Source organism: Eucalyptus grandis, chromosome 5 (assembly GCF_016545825.1).
Source record: "Eucalyptus grandis isolate ANBG69807.140 chromosome 5, ASM1654582v1, whole genome shotgun sequence".
Classification (NCBI taxonomy): Eukaryota; Viridiplantae; Streptophyta; class Magnoliopsida; order Myrtales; family Myrtaceae; genus Eucalyptus; species Eucalyptus grandis.
In genome coordinates, this window is record NC_052616.1 from 37,982,087 (window position 1) to 38,000,776 (window position 18,690).

Consider the following 18,690-nt stretch of genomic DNA (forward strand, 5'->3'; position numbering starts at 1 on the left):
TAAAGATTCCACGGTCTTGAGTTGATGATTATCTCCAGAATAAAAATGGCGGCAGAAGCCATCCTCCCACTTCCACCTACCAAACACAACATGTCAGAAGTTCTCATTAGCTATCTATACATATTCATACAAGAGTAGATTTTGCACTATGCGCATGCAAATTTCTCCCTTTTCTTACGTATATATAAGTGAACGGAGAAGTATATTATTTTCTCCATTCAGAAATTTAGTGGGTGCGAAAATGTCATGCATGAATAAACCCTAAAGGCAACATGGGAAAAGCAAAAATGAAAGAAAAAGGCAAAAGCATACCAAGGAAGCATTTCAAAACTCCGAAGAAAAGAACCTCGGGTCCAATGATGACCAGCTGTTTAGCGACTTTTTCCGCCATGGAAAAAACGCTCTCGCTCCAGCACAACGTTGTCATACCCGAGGCCACCTGCCTCATTTTACCAACGACGGTTTTCAGCAGCTCAACCACCGTCTGCATCGTCGTTGGTGCTCTCTCTCTCTCTCTCTCTCTTTCTCTGCGTCTCGTTTCGGTTTTTGTGAAGCAAAATGAATGCGATGGGAGTCGCCGAGTGTGGTTCGGGGAGGGTTTTTGTAGCGGATTTTTTAAGAAGCAAAATGAGAAAAGGATTCGGTGGTTCTTTTTTTAAAAGAGAGGAATACGAGAGATGGAAACTCTTTAATAAAGTAAAACCGATTGTGAGCTTCAAAGGGGATGGCTTTCGGTGGCTGGAGAATTCAAAAGGGAGATTTGAGTGAGAGTTGGTCGGTAAAGGAAAACCAGAATTAGACAAGATTAGAAAGCTGTGAGAGGAAGAAAAAGCTTGAGAATCAAAAGGGGTAGAATTCGTTTCTCACGCTATTTTGATATGGAATTCGCTGTGTTAATCCCCTTCACACGAACATGTATGTTTCGTACATGTTTGGTCCCTTGAAGTATCATGGAGTGACCTCGTTGTTTGTCTGCATAATTTTGCTTCATCCATTACGTTTCCGTTGCGTTAGATTTGCTTTTACGTTACAGCCAGTATGTGTGTAGTTTGTTATTTACGATTTTTGGAAGTATTCTCCTCGTCGTTTTTACGTAGTGTTGGCCTTTTACCTGCGTCTTCATCCACCCAAAAAGTTCGGATCTTTTTACTGTTTTGGTCATGCATATAGCTTTACTTAGCTCATAAGCATTCGATTAGCACTTGCTTAGATTAAATCATAATAGTACTGAGGATCATTATGGTAATGTATCGGTTTCGTTAAATTTGTCCATTAGTCATCCATTTTATGCTCTACTTGGACTTTCATTGAACAAGGAAAATGTAGACTTAAGCATATGATTTGTGATAACATTGTACGGATAAAATCCCAAAAAAGAAAAAGAAAAAGGAAGGTTGCCATTGAATTATTTTTCTAACATAGGTTGTCCTTGATAACACAATGGGTAATTCATCTTTCTAAGGAATATGGCCCCACAAAAGCAAGAGCAATTAAAGGAGTTAAAGAATCACACCACTTTAATTTAAATAATGATCCACTAAAGAATGAGAAGATGGGGTATAAATGCAAGATAAAATTGCATCTCTTTCTTGAGGAGTTTGTGTTGCTTCTTAATGGACGGAGCTAGAGTAAGTGAAAACTAGCACACACTCAAAGCACTAGATGATAGATGCTCTTGCTCAACTTGCATTTTGAGTCTTTAATGAAAGTGGCATATATTATTCTATTGTCAGATCAAGATTGTAATGCTTAATTAATCAATTTTTTATGCATAACGTTCTGTTTGACCTAAGCCAGCCTTCAACTCGTGCATATTTCAATAATAGTGAAGTCTTTCATTCATCATTTTAAGGACTGCATCATCCTTTAAGCATGTGAAGCCATTGATGTGTGTTGTCATGATGCTCTTATGGCCGGTTTCTTTCAACTTGGTATGCTAAATTGTCCTGTCTAGTTTATCACAACCTTTCCAACACAGATGAGGACCTTTATTGATTCACTTCTCTGATTTACCCTTAAATTTATCATAAGTGTAGCAACATAAGTAAATTCTGAGTGCAATGAAATGGGCCAGATCTCATCTAGATTATGAAACTCATATTTATTTTTTATTTTAGCACACATTACTTTTTATGCATAGCTCAAGGGGATCCTGTCTCAAAACTTACTAACGAGACATTTTATATGTATAATATTGCCCAATACGGTTTGGGTTATTTCTTTCCTTGTGTTTTACTTTCTTTGTTCTTATTTAAATGGATTTTTATTTTTTTGAGTCTCCGTAGATGAGTATTTAGATTTCTATTTCTTCTTAAAAAATCAAAAGGGTTAATACCCTGAAAAACCCCAAACTGGTACACTTGTGACAAATTTAGCCCAAACTATTTTTTTGACCACCAAAAACCCCAAACTGGTATACCTTTGACAAATTTACCCCAAACTGGTACACTTGTGACAAATTTACCCTCTGTTAGTTTTCGTTAAATTTTTTATTATCAAATTATTAAGTTAAATGACACGTGACAATTGATTAGTACACCAATTTGGGATTTTACGATCCGTTTGTCAGAATTTACGATTTTTATGATTTTTTTGTGGTATTAATCCAATTTAGCGAAGAATATATTTGTCACAAATTTATCAGTTTTGGGTTTTTTGCGGTCGAATAAATTAATTTTGGGTAAATTTGTCATAAATGTACCAATTTATGATTTTTATGGTCGATCGGAGTAAATTTATCACAGGTATACCAGTTTGGGGTTTTTCATGGTCAAAAAAATAGTTTTTGGTAAATTTGTCACAAGTGTACCAGTTTGGGATTTTTCAGGGTATTAACCCAAATCAAAATATAAAAAAGGGAAGATTGCATGCAAAGCCTATGACAAAAGGGAAAGGTACCCATGACGAGAATTACATTTATCTAGCATCACAAAATCTCCGGGCTTATGATTCTCTAGTTCACAAAAACAAGCAGCATCCCATAGCTTACTCGGCTCCTAACCTTAGTGGCGACTTTAGTTAAAAGCAATCAAATAATTACTGAGAACTAATTTCCCATTGGTATGGCTAGGGATAGTTTTTCTAGGAAGCGTAAGTGCCATCTGCAAGAGGGTTATTTGCGCCACCTCAGCAATCTGTTAAACTCTCTTGGATCCACCTCGAGAGCGTCACAACAATTGAAACAAAGCCAGTTCCTCAAATAAGACCAGAATGAAGTATTGTTTTACTTAGAATAGCAAGACTTTTCTAGAAAACAAAAAACTGTTTCGGAAATTTCAAGTCATGATCTTTTCTCGAACATGAATATTGAGTCAATTGGATGAAAGAGAAATGAGGGGTCAAAAGTTTGGACAAATATATAGATAAAATAAATGATTCTTCAAAGAAAGTGAAAATCGATGCTAAGTTGTGGCACGCCTAAGAATTGCGCATCACATGGCAATTGTAGCCAAAGCCTATTCCCCGTGCTGATTCTTTTCTGCCGAGAGGCCCGACTCTCCTAAGGAACGAGTCGAGGGCCAATGGGCCAATGGCCTGAGTAAGGCCCCAGATCCCTCATTTTCGATTTTTCCATGAAAATAAAGGGGTCAAAACACTTATTTCTTCAAGGTTACTTCTATTGGCAAAAGTCTAGTGTGGTTGAAGTTGACAAGACATTCTATAAGAGCTAATATTTATATGCAGGTGTAACATGAAGGACTTTCTTGCTTTGTGATACTGAGTGGAATTTGTGAGAATTGAAAGAACCTTTGGATTTTGAGAAACATGTGAGGGACACAGGATGATCAAGGTGCTTGGACAGTCCAAATAGAACAAGAACAAGTTGGATAGCATTAACACATCAATATGCATAAAAAGATCTAAGTGTAGAAGGTGAACAAATTGAGATTAGGCGATCGCGTAACGAGCTGATTTACAAATTATTCGCGATTTCACCACAAGTCAATGTTCAATGCAGACAGCTAGTCTCAAACAAAATGTCCATAATTTATAAATGATGTAGACTATGCAATGTTGATATTTTTTTGTTAGGAATCATTATTCTAATACTATCAATGGATTTGATCCCTAATTTTTATAAAATCAATGGGAGACCTCTGGGCAAAAAAATTAGATGTCAACACACTTTAGTGAAGCAAATGAAGTTGTAGAACCTAAAAAGGACAAAAACTTTAGCTTTTCTCTTTGCTTGACCATTCAAAATGAATAAAGATTTATGATTAAATTGATTAATTTTAAAAATTTAAAACTATATTGGCTGCCATATAAAATGGGGAGAATTACAAAAAAAAAATCTTAAATATATTTTAATTGTATCAATTCAGTCATAATTTTTTTAGCTAATTGAGTCATAAACCCTTTGTATTCATGCTAGTTTAATCTATTAGACAAATTATGGCTAACTGACTTTGACATAGATATCGGATGTCCTATGTGGTGCAATGAACATTGACATGGATAATTTTCATAATATTTTAATATTTTTAAAATTTTTATTTATTATTTATATTTTCTTTTTTCTCTATCTTTTCCTTTATTTCTCTTATTCTTTTTTTTTCCTTCCCTTCATCTTCTTCCAAGCCTCGTTAGCAGTTGATGAGGCTGACCTCACTAGACCTCATCTCTAGTTAATTGCCGAGTTCTGGCAACTAGCTAAAGGAAGAAGATGAAGGGAAGGAAAACAAAACGAAAGAGAAAAAGAAAAGGGAAAATGAGAAAAAAATAAATATTCAAAAAAAATATTAAAACATTATTAAAAGTTATTTACATTAGCACTTATTAGCCAAAATTTGCCGAATGAACTAAATTGGCATATATGTATTGACACCTAAATTTTTGATCAAAAATCATTTTCGAAAAATGGGAACTTGTTTTTCCACAAAAATATTTCATGTCAAATTCTTGCATATATATTATCTAGACATTTAATATAGTGTTTTAAATGGAAGATGTATTTCCTATAAAAAAATAGAAATTTAAAAATTTAAAAAAAAAAAAAAGAAAGAAAGATAGGAAAAAAAAAAGCAAGTTTGGGCCAATTATTTAATTGTGACTAGCCAAGCCCATGAGATCATATTGCAATTAAAACAATAAGTTAGGGCCAAAATGTAATTTCCATTCCACTGGTTCTCTTATAGGCTAATCAATTTAGCAACCTTTTGTTGGTCACTTATATTCGGCGGACCACCAATAATACCCCTTTTCAGCCACCTATCTATTCTTGTGTCCACTTTCTCCCCATTTCTTATAGACCATCTAGTTCAGTTCGAGATTACTTCTCTTCCCATGAGTAGGCTTTGCCATCCCTAGGATGGTCTATCACCTTTCTTTGCATGCCAAAATTCCTCCTAATGAAAATATATGCCTTTGAAAAGCATGCTCCATAAAGTTTCTAAGTATTTGATTAAACGTCATGCCTATTTACCAAGCATAGCCTTGTTAATAGTGATTAACTCTCTAAAGCCCATGCCTCCCTTGTCTTTTCTGGTATTCAAAATTTCCCACTTTTTCCAATGTAACCCAATCTTGGAGTCACTATTTTTCCACCAAAATTTTGCAATTTTTTTTATCAATGGCTTTACAAATAGAAACGGAGATTTTAAAAATGGACATTACATATTGTGGCAAAGCTTGAACTATTATTTTCAATAGAATTTGTTTTCTTGATTTTGAAACTAGCTGTTCCTTTCATCCTTCCAATTTCATATTCATTCTCCCCAAAATCCAAGCAAACATTTGCTTCTTTGTGGCTCTGCAAACTGAAGGGATACCTAGGTACTTTACTACGTGGCTAATTTTTGAAATTCTAAGTTCCCTTGCTATATTGTCCCTCAACAATTGAGGACACCTCTTGTTGAAATATATACCTGATTTATTCAGGATTACAGCTTGCCCAGAAGCATAACAGCACTGGTTAATTTTGGCATTCAACTATCAATCCATCTAAAAAGAAGATAAAATCATCCATAAATAACAAGGCGGATAAAATTGGACATGATCCGTTCGACTTAATCCCCTTAATGCTCTCATTTGCCACTGCATTGTTTACTAAGGAAGATAGACAATTTGCCACCATAATAAAGAGGTATGATGATAGGGGTCACCTTGCCTGATTTCATCGATTTAAAAAAAGGAAGTGGCTCTCCATTTAATTTTACACTCAAAGAAACTATAGTTACACATTGCATAACCTATCTTACCCATTTTTCGCAAAAGCCCATTTTCAACATACAAGTGTCAAGGAAGTCCCCCTTCACTCTATCGCATGCCTTTTGCATATCTAGTTTAAGGACAGGTTGGAACTTTTTCTTCCTATTTTGGTATCCTCACTTGATGTAGGACTTCTTGTACAACAAGGATATTGTCTTGAATCTGTCTACCGCTCATGAATGCACTTTGTTCCTCATATATCAGCTTGGGTAGTCAAGGCTTTAATCTATCAGCTATAGTCTTAGAGATTATTTTACATACAAAATTGCAAAGATTAATAGGGTGAAACTAATCGAGTTTTTCTGGGTTTGGTATCTTTGGTACCAATGAAATATAGGTTCTGTTTAAAGCTGGTTCCATAATGCTCGATGAGAAAACATTCTTAACAGCCACAATAACATCATGTTTAATAATATTCTAGTGAGATTGAAAGAACATACCATTTAAACCATCACGAGGACCTGGGGCTTTAGTCGCTCCAAGTTGGAAAACTGCTGTTTGAATCTCCTCCATTGTCACATCAGTTAATAGGAGATTATTCAATTCAACTCGCACCGTACAAGGGCATAAACCAGCACTGGAGTTATATTTCTTGGGCCTACCGATATGTAGAGGTCCTGGAAATGAGCTGAAGCTGATTCCTCTCCCTTATCCACTCGCCTTCTAATGTTTGCAACATAGAGATTCTATTCATTTGCCTCATTTGGACAGTAGTTGCATGAAAATATTCCGTGCTTTTGTCCCCTCATTTCAATCATTTAATCCTTGACCTCAACCCCAAGTACATTTCTTTCCGTCTCCATAATTGTTCAATCTCCTCTTTGATGCTTTGAATTCTGGATCGGTCTTGCAAAAGGTGGGCATTATTTGTTAGGGCCACCTATTCTTTCTTGAGGGACTCAATTTTGCTATGTTTGTTTGAAAATTTCTTTTGACTCCACACGATCAAAGCCCTTGTGACTGCTCGTATTTTATCCTATAAACCTGCATTTCCCATAGCAAAAGAGTGCCATGCATGTTGAATGATATCCTTACACTCTTCATCGTCATTCCAATAGGCTTTGAACCAAAATTCCTTTCTCCTTTTTACTTGTATTGTCGAACAAACCAACAAAAGAGGGTTGTGGTCTGAATCTATCGTAGGAAAGGCAAAGGCTTTGGCCTCTGAAAATAAGAGCCTCCATTGTGGGTTACATAGCACCCTATCCAGTTTCTTTTTAACAAGGTTTTCCCCTTCTCTATTATTTGTCCAAGTGGTATACGCACCCCTTACGATCAATTTCCATCAAAGAGCAGTCGTTGAGACATTCTTGGAATGCATTGAGACGATATTTTTCAACCATTCTTCTTCCCACTTTTTCCCAATAATATAGGACTTCATTGAAATCCCCCAAACGAGATTAATTGGGTTTATACATGCATGTAAGTGTTAAAATTTTAGTTTAACTGTCGTACCTGTGGTTAATATTTAGTCCTTGCCACCTGCGGATGGGGGAATAGAGGTCTTTGTGGAAGGACCTTTCCCAACATAGTATGACTGAACTTTGTCAATTTTCCGATTAAGTATATAATTCCCCCTTTTTTTTTTTTCTTTTTTAACAATTGAGTACCGCAACATTTCAAGTTATCCTCAATGTCAGCTTCCGTTTAGTACTTGACTGAAATTATCGATGTACAACTAACACCGTTAAACAACCACGAATTACGTTGGTGTGGGACTTATGTGGAAAAATTATTATCAAGTGGCAATTTTAACCAACGTGGAATCACGTCTCTCCCTCTCTGCTCACCACCATCGCCGAAACTGTCCACCACAAATGCGACCACAACCAATGCCACACTCCACGACCACCATGCTGCCATCACCTTCACGACAGCCACCATTGACAGCCATGAGCCAACGCGACCACCAGCGCTAACCAAGAACGTTTTACATCTCCACCGCCATCAACCACCCAGGCGACCACCTCCTCCATTACCATCTCTCTCTGGGGCTAGTTGAGGTGGTGACATCGGACTTGAGGTGACAACCTCAAGCAAAGGTCGGGGATAGTGAAAGAGATAATCACAAGCTCTAGCGCAGCAGATGGGGACGGCACGTCATGGCCTCATGGCGTTAATGAGCTGCAGCAATGGCACTGTACCAGTTTGGATGACGGCTGAGTATGGAAGAAGATGATGAAGAGGAGAGGAAAAAAATAAATAAAAAATAATATATTAATATTAAAAAATATTTTCTAATCCATTTTCGAGTGGGCGATCCTATTTATCAATGTGCATTGTTTATAATGAATAAGTGAGCTAATATAGTAAAATTTTTATTTTCTTCTAAATTGTTATATTTACTTTATAATTTCAATTAGCCCTATTAATTTCTCGAAGATTATACTATATATTTAAGGAAACCAAAAGCTAGTAGAAAACAGTGAAGAGTTGAAGATTACTATTCTTGTGCTCCCTGTGTAACAAAGATCTTGCGTTCTCTCTGCCAAAGCCAGCTCCTCCCGATGCTGCAAGCAACTACAAAAACATCAACCTCTCACACCAACTGTAAGTCATTCTTTCACCTGTAACTTTCCCAAAGGGAAGTGGTTGCTCGTGTCCGGTCAAAGAACTCTCATGGGAGATATTAAGCGAGACTCTCAAGCAGCATTTGCCCATGCCTCATTGCTAAAGGGTGACTACCACTGTGATTTGGACATATAGCTAAATACGTAAAGTATATAAGCAGAATTACAGTCAAGAGAGATCTACCTACATGAATTAGTGGAACAATAAATAAAGAAACTTAACGGTAAAAACATATATCAGAGAAACATCAACCAAAGGCAGAGGCATGGTTGTTGCATCTCCTAGTGAATATCTTCTACATGTACTTCAAAAAGCTGTGAACTAGCATGCTTTTCTTCCTATTTCATGAAGAAGTAAGGCTGTGAGTTTAGCCACATCGCTCTCCAGTGAAACCCCTTTGATCATTTCCACTCTGCAAAAGACAGAAGATAATTCTATTTGAATATTTTGTGAAGACTTCTTCATTGAAGGGGTAATCATTGTAATTTATGGGTCATGTGGAGTGAAGAAAGATACCACGAAGCCATACCTGTATGCTAGCTTATAAACATCTATACAATTTAGGAAGTAATGAATACTAAAAAAACTTAATTGCGAATCAGATCACAATGTGACACGAACCTACATATTCACATGTAAATTAATGAGAGAACTCTGTTTTACCCTACAGATGACAATAGTACTTTCTAGTGGTCAAAGAATTGCACCATTCCTAACCAGATGTCAAAACAGATCTCTTCAAAGCTTTTTATACCTGTATCCTTGAAAGAAACTAGTTCTTCGAATAAGACCAGAATGAAGTAATGATATGTACTCAAAACAGCAAAATGAAAAGTAACTCAAGGACAATGAGTGTTTTCGAGTAGCATTTCAGGTAACTAGTAAAACAGTAGAACAAAAGTTTTAACCAGTTTTTTTTTTTTTTTGGTAAAAAGTTCTAACCAGTTCATGCAGACATTTTGGAAGAAAATTATCCACACAATGAAAAAGTTCAAGGTGGCAAAAGAACGTGAATAATCCAACAAAAAACCATAACCTTTTCTCTTAATGCACCACAGCTTCAAATTTAATGCCAAATGCAACTTTAAATTGGGTAAAGTGTTAATCTTCCCATGCACAAACTGAAACCTACAGCAACCAAACGAAGTTCATGTGTGATTAGGGCTATGAATCAAAATGCACTCCCAATTCCAACTTTCATCTATTGGAAAAAAAATAGGAATCCCGCAAGGTAGTGCTGGTATATAAAGCAGAGGTAGTGTGAAATAAATTTCAACATGAGCAGGACTGGTTCTCCATTGTGGTGAGGGAGACTTAGGCAATTGAGAAAATAGATAGCACAAAAATTATGGACTTCAACCCCACACAACACAAATTCATCAACAGGAAATGTAAAAGAATCTTAGGGAGACAGACCTTTTAGGATAATGAAAACTGCAAATCGAGAGTTGATTAATCCCCATCAAAAGAACTCGTGCGATACATAAACAAGCATTGATAATTGAGTCAAATTTGCTAGTCCATTGAGACTTTATTTTGCTTTTATGACTACCAGATTCTATCACTGGCACCTGTTGAACTTGAACAAGACAGAACCTGAGAGTACTAATTTTGGCGCTATTAAGTTACTTTAATTGAGTTTCCTTTATTATCAGAGTTTTATTTCCTTTTTTTACTTACATAAGGGTATTATTGTCATATACAGTTTATATTCAATATAAATACAATGGGTGTAGGGTTTCGTAACTACGAAAATCCACAGCCCCTCTTTCTTTCTTTACGTTCTCCTTCTCTTCTTCTCTATTCCTTCTCTCTTCTTCTTTCTCTCTTGCTATTCGCTGCGGGTTTTCTAATCAGCTTTGTGACATGGTATCGAAAGCAGGTCTAACTATCGATTACTTAATCATATTGCTGGTTTGAGAGTCTAGTAACCCTACTTCTTCTCTCAGTGCGTAGCCACCTAAAGCTGCAATTTTTATCTGTTTTCTCTTCAAGTCTCGATACATATGAGATCGAAGATATCGGATTCATCGGGTTCGGTTTATGAACATGGATTACAACACTTGCTGATCAGCGGATTCAAGAATCAGAGTATTCTATTGATTATGGTTGACTAGTCTTGCTGGTTTTCCATCAAACATATAATTATTTGAATCGAGATTTCTGGTCAGATATTTTTTTCTATACAGCAGTCTCTATTTGTGAGTTTTATCCCTTTGGTTAATTGATGGAGCCAATTGCATCTGATTATACATTAGCGTTGCTGCTTTGTTACTTGCACTAAAGTTTCAGCCTCCTTGATTAGTGGTAGATATACTTATATTGAGATTATCATCATGAGTGATACTAAGGCTCCTACAGATAGTGTCAACGTTCAAATTACCACTATTAAATTAAATGGATCCTCTAATTACTTGTTATGGGCCCAAGCTATGAAGGTCTATATTAATGCCAAAGGGAAACTTCATTATCTTACCCTGAGACCCTCGATGAAAATTCTAGAGACTATAATGGTTGGATGAGAGAGAATGATACACTTCTGGTGTGGTTATGGAATAGCATGGAACCATCCATCGCTGCTAATGTCATGTTCCACACAACCGCTAAAGGAGTGTGGGATGATCTTATGGAGAGTTACTCACAAGACAAAAATATGTCTAGAGTTTATGAACTATATGAGAAGATTTTTAATTTTAAACGGGAGACAAGTCTCTTGGAGAATATTATAGTGCTTTGAAAGGTATGTGGGAAGAACTCAATCTTTATCAGCCCATCACTACGATCTTGAGAGACTAAAGACACAACGAGCTGAATTTCAAGTGGCCAAATTTTTATCGGCTTGAATGCCGACTTGACTGTGAAGAGTCAGCTTCTTGCTGGAGAGAGAGTTCCTTCTATGAATGAAGCATTTTGTCGAATTCAACGCATTGTCCCTCCGTCTTCTACTTCATCTAAAGACAATTCAGCATTTGTGGCTGGTAGTGGTGGTCGTGGTCGTGGTGGATTTTCCAATAGAGGTCGTGGTTTCGGGGGTAGTCATTCTTGTGGTATATGTGGATGATATAATTGTCTCTGGTAGTGATGTGACTGGCATTTTTGAGATTAAGTCCTTTCTTCCGCAGCAATTTCAGATTAAGGACTTGGGAACTCTTAGATATTTTCTGGGAATTGAAGTTTTACGAAGTAAAAAATGTATTAATTTGTCTCAACGAAAGTATGTTCTTGATCTTTTGTCTGAGACAGGTACACTAGCTTCCAAGCCAGTTGATACTCCTATGGATCCAAATCAAAAGTTTGGAGTTGATGATGGAAAAGAAATTGAAGACAAGCATCAATATCGGCGTCTAGTTGGGAAACTAATTTATCTTCTTGTTACATGTCCCGATATTTCTTTTGCTGTTGGCGTGATGAGTCAGTTTATGGAGTCACCTAAGAAAGCTCATTGGGATGCTGTATGTCGCATTCTTCGATATCTTAAAAGCTCTCCTGGTAAGGGATTCATTTATAAATCTAGTGGTTCTTCCACTTTGGTTGGCTATTCTGATGCTGATTGGGCTGGGTCAACATATGATCGACGGTCTACAACTGGGTATTGCACTTTTATTGGTGGTAATTTGGTTACTTGGAGAAGCAAGAAACAAACTACCATTGCCAGGTCTAGTGCAGAGGCTGAATATCGTGCTATGGCACATACTGTAGCCGAATTGTTGTGGTTGAAATCTCTTCTCCAGGAGCTTGGATTTTCTATTAATCAACCTATTGACATGATGTGTGATAATCAAGCAGCCATTTATATTGCTAGGAATCCTGTTTTTCAAGAGCAAACTAAGCATATAGAAGTTGACTATCACTTTGTTCGTGATCTTTGTGAAGCGAAGTTGGTTGCTACTCCTTACGTTGCCTCTAGAGATCAATTTGCTGATATGTTTACCAAAGCATTATTTTGTCTTGCTTTTGTTGCTAGTTGTTCCAAGCTAGGCATGGGTGACCTATATGCTCTAGCTTGAGGGGGAGTGTTAAGTTACTTTAATTGAGTTTCCTTTATTATCAGAGTTTTATTTCCTTTTTTTACTTACATAAGGGTATTATTGTCATATACAGTTTATATTCAATATAAATACAATGGGTGTAGGGTTTCGTAACTACGAAATCCACAGCCCCTCTTTCTTTCTTTTACGTTCTCCTTCTCTTCTTCTCTATTCCTTCTCTCTTCTTCTTTCTCTCTTGCTATTCGCTGCGGGTTTTCTAATCAGCTTTGTGACAGGCGCCACAAGCAAACTAACCACACTTGGCACTGTCAATTTGTTGAAGAGCTCCAGCAACATTGCAAAAGAACATGAGGTAAAGTTGAATTTCATCCAAAGATGAAGAAGCTTTTGTTAATTCTCATAGACCTGATGAAGGAACAAAGAGGGACCGTGAGAATGCAAATAGAGGGGTCGAGGAGAAGAGTTGATAGGACGTTCTAGAATAGCACCAACTTTAGTTCGTAATCAACAATGAGGAGGCAGGGCGGGTAACCATTTTTTGCCTAGCAAGGCTCCGACAAGGTCGCCAGCCATCGCCAAGCTCGAGGACCAATTAAAGGAGGAAAAAGAAGAAAATAAAATAAAATACAATATCTTGATTTAAAAAAAAATTCCCAGGAACAAAGAAGTAACTTTTTTCGACTTATTAGTTATGTTCCAAATCTTTTCCATAATCACTAATCTATTCCCATGAATAAAAAAATTAGCTAACATTACCAAATGATTTTTTTTTCTCTTTTTATTCCAGCAAACAAAAGAATAGAAATAGTCAAGAATTAACCGATTACTAAACAATGCCTTCATTTTCTTCCAATTTCAACTCACCCTCTAACGTGAAATGGAGGAGCATAGGAAGCATGGAATTTGTCCTCCGATCCCTCGACACGTCTTGGCATCACAATCTTCGCTGAATAAGATCTAGTCCTTTCCTCCGCATCACTTGTTTACCTTTTCAATGCTTCAACACTATTTTAAGAGTCCCAGCTTTGGGTCCTGCTTTTGTGGACTTCAATACTCTAGGGGAGTTCCTGATGCGATCAATTCAAATGACATGACGACTCAGTTTCAAGAATTGATTGAAGATTTCTTGCTCCATTCCCTTCAACACCTTAAATGAGTCCAAAGTGAAGCAAGGGAGAAGGGTGGAATACTACGGATTTGTTGCAGAGAGATGGTTAGTATTGCGGGTTTGAAAAGTGGATAGCTATTTCAGTTATGTATTAGTTACATGTATTCATTTACTTTGCAAGAATGACTAAAAATACAGCTAAAAGAGGTATGAAAATATTATTTGCATGAAAATTGAAATTATTCCCAATGAGTCATGGGGAAAAATGTCTTATTCAGTAGCAATAAAAAGGCTCTGCACAAACTGTATGGGCACCCCATTCACCTGTTACTACCAGAAACTTTGCCGCGAGTGCGGGAGATAACTAAATATATTAGCCTCATTCTTGACTAAGAGGGATTTATCTCTTCATACAGCTATTTGCAGGAGGAGTCAAGTAGTCATGGATTGTAACTAATGTAACAAACTATCATTTAAAATTGTTAATGGTCATTAATACGGTTGTTAAGTTGCATTATAGATGCCTAGAAAATGTCAATAAATCGTGTAAGATTTTATACTTATAGATGTAATATTAACCCTATTCTTCCCGACACATGTAGCTCAAACAACACCCTCATTAGGGGAAGATCATCATATTCAAGTTTTAGGTCCCACTCCATTATCGTACTACTGAGACTTCTATTCCTTTAAATTTTAAGTAATTAACTTTTAAGTTCTTTTGACAAAAAAAAAAATGTCCTAAGAAAACTAGTTACAAGAATCGTCTCCTAATGACAATCTTCTACATGTACTTCAAAAAGCTGCTTACATGCTTCTCTTTCTATTTCTTGCAGAGTAAAGGCCACGAATCAAAATAGCCAAATCATTCTCTAGTGAAACCTCTTTTATCATTTCCACATTGCAAAAAACACAAGATATGTCTATATGACTATCTTGTGAAGCCTTCATTGAAAAAGTAACCTTTGTAATCTATGAACCGTGTGAGAGGGAATAAAGACATTGCACAGTATGCTATGTTATAAACATCTAATGCAAGCTAGCAAGTGATGAATCTGAAGAAAGCTTTATTGCGAATCAGATCACAACGTGACACGACTCTAAAGAATGACGAGTTTAGATCTCTTGGATATCTATCATATTCACATGTAAACAAATGATAGAGCTCTGTTTTACCCAACATATGACAACATACTTTCTAGTAGTCAAAAAATTGCAACATTCCTGACCAGATGTCAAAAGAGTCAGTTCTTCAAAATTTACACCTCTAACCTTGAAAGAGAACTAGTTCTTCAAATAACGCCAGAATGAAGTCATGCTTTCTAAACATAACGGCAAGATAAAAAGTAACTAAAGGGCGAGGAGAGAGTCAGCATTTTGTTGACCAAGTAAAACAGGAGGAGAAAAAATCTAACACAGTTTATGTAGACATTTTTGGAGACAACTCTCCAGTCTTGACATAATGTGCAAGTTTAAGGAGACCAAAGAACATGAATAGTCCAACAAAAAACCATAATCTTTTCTCTTAGAGCACACATAGCTTCAAATGAAATGCCAAGTGTAACTTACATTTGCGAAAAGTGTTAAACTTGGTAAGCACAACCCAAAACCTACAACAAGCGAACTAACTTCAAGTAAGCATCGTCATGAATATAAATTAAAATGTACTCTAAGATCCAGCTTTCATCATTAGAAAAAAGGAATCCTAAAAGGATGTGCCACAATGTTACTGTCAGAGATACTGTGAAATTCATCTTCAACGTAAATCCATTGTGGTCGGTATTAAGACTCGAGCAATTGGGAGCCGAGGCCAAATATTAGGAAGATGTGAGAAAATAGATGGCACAAGAGTTATGGACTTCAACCCCACACAACACAAAAAAATCCACCAGAAAAGCAAAAGAACTCTTAGGGAGACAGACCTCTTAGGATACTAAAAACTGCAAAATGAAGAGTTGACTAATCACTATTAAAAGAAATATTTCACTACTTGTGCAATACATAAGAATAAATCAATAACTGATCAATTGTGCTAGAACACTGAGATATTATTGTGTTCTTATGACTACCAATTTCTATTACTAACATCTGTTCAACTTGGACAACACATACAACATGAGAATACTAATTTTGGCACCACAAACAAAGTAATCTCACTCAGTACTGTCGATTTGTTGAAGAGATCCAGCAAAATTGTAAGAGAACATTAGGTGAAGTCAAATTTCATCCAGAGATGAAGAAGCTTTTGTTGCATCTCATGGACCTGATGAAGAGACAGAAAAGCTCTAAGAATGTAGTAGAGGACAAGAATTGATGGGACTTTTCAAAAAAGGACCAACTTTCAATTCCAAATCACAAAAAAGGAGGCAGGGAAGGTACCTTTCTTTTGTTTGGGGGGGCTTCTTTTCTTTTACCAAGCGATACTTACTTCTCTAAGGCAGGTTTCTTTTATTTTACCAAGCAGTACTTCCTTCTCTCTAAATGTCGCAATTTCTACCTCTCTGTGAGGGAGATGGAGAGTAGCTATTTCCAAGGCTCTGGGTTCTCACTTAATTTAGTTCTGCAGAAGGGATATCTTACTTGTGAATAGCTTCCTTTTTTTTATGGTGGGATCAAAGCCATAAGGAAAGTGATAATACTCAATTCTCAACAGAAATCCCTGCATGGAGCCAGTGGATGGCAATGCCATCCAATGCAAGATATCCTCCCAAGTCTCCAACTTTCCACATGCCCAACTCATACAGCTGAGAAATACTTGAACTCCTTGGCCTCCTAGACAAAACCAAAGCTGATAAAAAAAAGCCATGGATTCCACATGAATTCATTGTCTATTACATCATAAAAGCAAGCCCACATTAAATAGTGCTTGTGTTGGCTAATCCACTCTCATCAATGCTTAACATAATGAGCAAATTCAGGATCTTTAAAGGTTCATGACAGGAGAAATAAACTTATGCCCTCACTACCAATAATCCCCACAAGAGCATATGCCACTCTTGAAGTGATGAAAGCGGTTGGAATCTCTCACAACAATCTCACGATCAACAATCTTTGCAATCAGTTTAATTGCATAATGACAATCCCCACAAATGCGAAGATTCTTCATTACAGTTATCGTACTACCCTCAACAGTAGTAATCAATGCAAATGCAATAGCAAGCCTTTCACTATGGTAAAATAATGACTCTTCCTTCTGCTCATCTTCCACGTCATGGAGAGAGAACCTCTTATCTGGAAGATAACCCAATTCCTTCAACTTCATATTCAACCAATCCAGCTTCCAATATATGTTCTCACTCAAAGAGTGGGATTTATCCCCAGAAAGAAATATATGCTTTTGCCCCTTTATAGTAACCCAACTTCTACCTGGTTGCTTCACAATCCCTTTATCCCTCATAGTCACTCTTAATCGCAAGACATCACCCCATCTATTAGCAGAAGCATAGAAGTTGGACAGTAAAACATAAGCAGCACTACAATGTGGTTCTAGGTCAAGAATATAGTTTGCAGCTCTTTCTGCCAAATCTAGGTTAGAACGCATCCTACAAGAACTAAGCAAAGCAAGCCACACTATGGAGTTAGTTTTAAGGGGCATGTTTCTTACAAAATCCTCTGCTTCCTCTAGCTTCCCACATCGTCCTAGAACATCCACCATACATGCATAATGCTCGTGTTTCAATTCGATAGAAGTGTTCTCACTAAAATATCTGAACAAGCATCTCCCCTTTTGTAACATCCTAGAATGACTACACGAAGAAAGCAGTCCCGTGAGTGTGATCTCATCTGGTTGTACCAGTCCACGTATCATTTGGCTAAACAACTCCATAGCCCACATCCCTCGGCCATGTTGTGCACACCCGCAAATAATGGCATTCCAGGTGACGATGTTCTTCTCCTTGAGTCTTTTGAACACTACAACAGCATCATCAACAGCCCCACACTTACTATACATGACTACAAGAGAATTACCAACAAATACATCACTTCCCAATTGCAGCTTTACAGCTGAAGCATGGACCTCCTTACCTCGATCTAGAGACTCTAAACTACAGCAAGAATTTAGAGCGCTTACAAATGAAGATTGATTAGGAAGAACGCTTGTTCTCATCATGTCATTGAACACCTTCAGGCCATCTTCATGCCTGCCATTCAAGCCATAACCAGTTAGAAGAGCCGTAAATATGACCACATTCCTATGCACTGCTTCATCGAAGACTTGGGTTGCTTTCTCAATTCGCTTGCAGTTAGCATAGAACGTGATAAGAGAAGCACATACAAATACGCTAAGGCAGAATCCTGACTTGAGAACGTGACCATGAATCTGCATGCCAAGAGGAAAAGACAATGCATTTGCACAGGCACTCAATGCACACGTCAAAGTACTCGGATTGGGCACAACACCATACTTGAACATTCTCTCAAATACATTTAAAGCTTCTTCACTCTTACCGTTTTGGTCAAGCCCGCCAATCATCGAAGTCCATGAGATCACATTTCGGGAAGGCATTTGCTCAAACAATTTCACAGCATTGTCCACTCTAGCATTCTCACAATACCCATGAATCATTGCATTCCATGCAGCAAGATCTCTTATGGGCATCTGCTTGAAAAATACCTCTGCCCGCTCAACCTGTCCAAATCGAAAGAACCCATTTATCATCGTTGTCCACGAAACAACACTTGGTTCAGGCATTTCATCAAAAAGCTCTTCCGCCGTCGTCAAGTCCACGCAGTCCAAGCAGCCTTTGATCATCGTGTTCCAGCAAATTGCATCTCTCACGGGCATTTTGTAGAACAGGTTTGGGCGTCATC

General features: G+C 37.1%; 2 protein-coding genes and 1 long non-coding RNA gene across 5 annotated transcripts; 1 reads left to right on the top strand and 2 right to left on the bottom strand.

The window, feature by feature from the left end:
- On the bottom strand, window positions 1-666 carry LOC108959758. The gene is made up of 2 exons (XR_001987240.2): window positions 313-666; window positions 1-76 (listed from the first exon to the last, which is right to left on the bottom strand). It is a non-coding gene; the product is annotated as an uncharacterized LOC108959758 (long non-coding RNA).
- Window positions 667-12,188: 11,522 nt separating this feature from the next.
- On the top strand, window positions 12,189-12,788 carry LOC120293886 (secreted RxLR effector protein 161-like). Its single transcript, XM_039313673.1, has one exon. The coding sequence runs from the start codon at window positions 12,189-12,191 to the stop codon at window positions 12,786-12,788; it is 600 nt and encodes a 199-aa protein (XP_039169607.1).
- Window positions 12,789-14,895: 2,107 nt separating this feature from the next.
- Window positions 14,896-18,670, bottom strand: LOC120293125 (pentatricopeptide repeat-containing protein At5g46460, mitochondrial-like). 3 transcript variants are annotated; one of them, XR_005550788.1, is made up of 4 exons: window positions 18,328-18,670; window positions 16,258-18,020; window positions 16,036-16,141; window positions 14,896-15,488 (listed from the first exon to the last, which is right to left on the bottom strand). XR_005550788.1 is itself a non-coding variant. In XM_039311926.1 (2 exons), the coding sequence occupies exons 1-2, from the start codon at window positions 18,662-18,664 to the stop codon at window positions 18,162-18,164; spliced, it is 375 nt and encodes a 124-aa protein (XP_039167860.1). In that variant the 5' UTR covers window positions 18,665-18,670; the 3' UTR covers window positions 18,048-18,161. The 3 variants fall into 3 exon arrangements, 1 of the variants encoding a protein (XP_039167860.1); XR_005550787.1 differs by lacking the exon at window positions 14,896-15,488 and having other exon boundaries at window positions 15,696-16,141; XM_039311926.1 differs by lacking the exons at window positions 14,896-15,488; window positions 16,036-16,141; window positions 16,258-18,020 and adding an exon at window positions 18,048-18,199.
- Window positions 18,671-18,690: the final 20 nt, after the last annotated feature.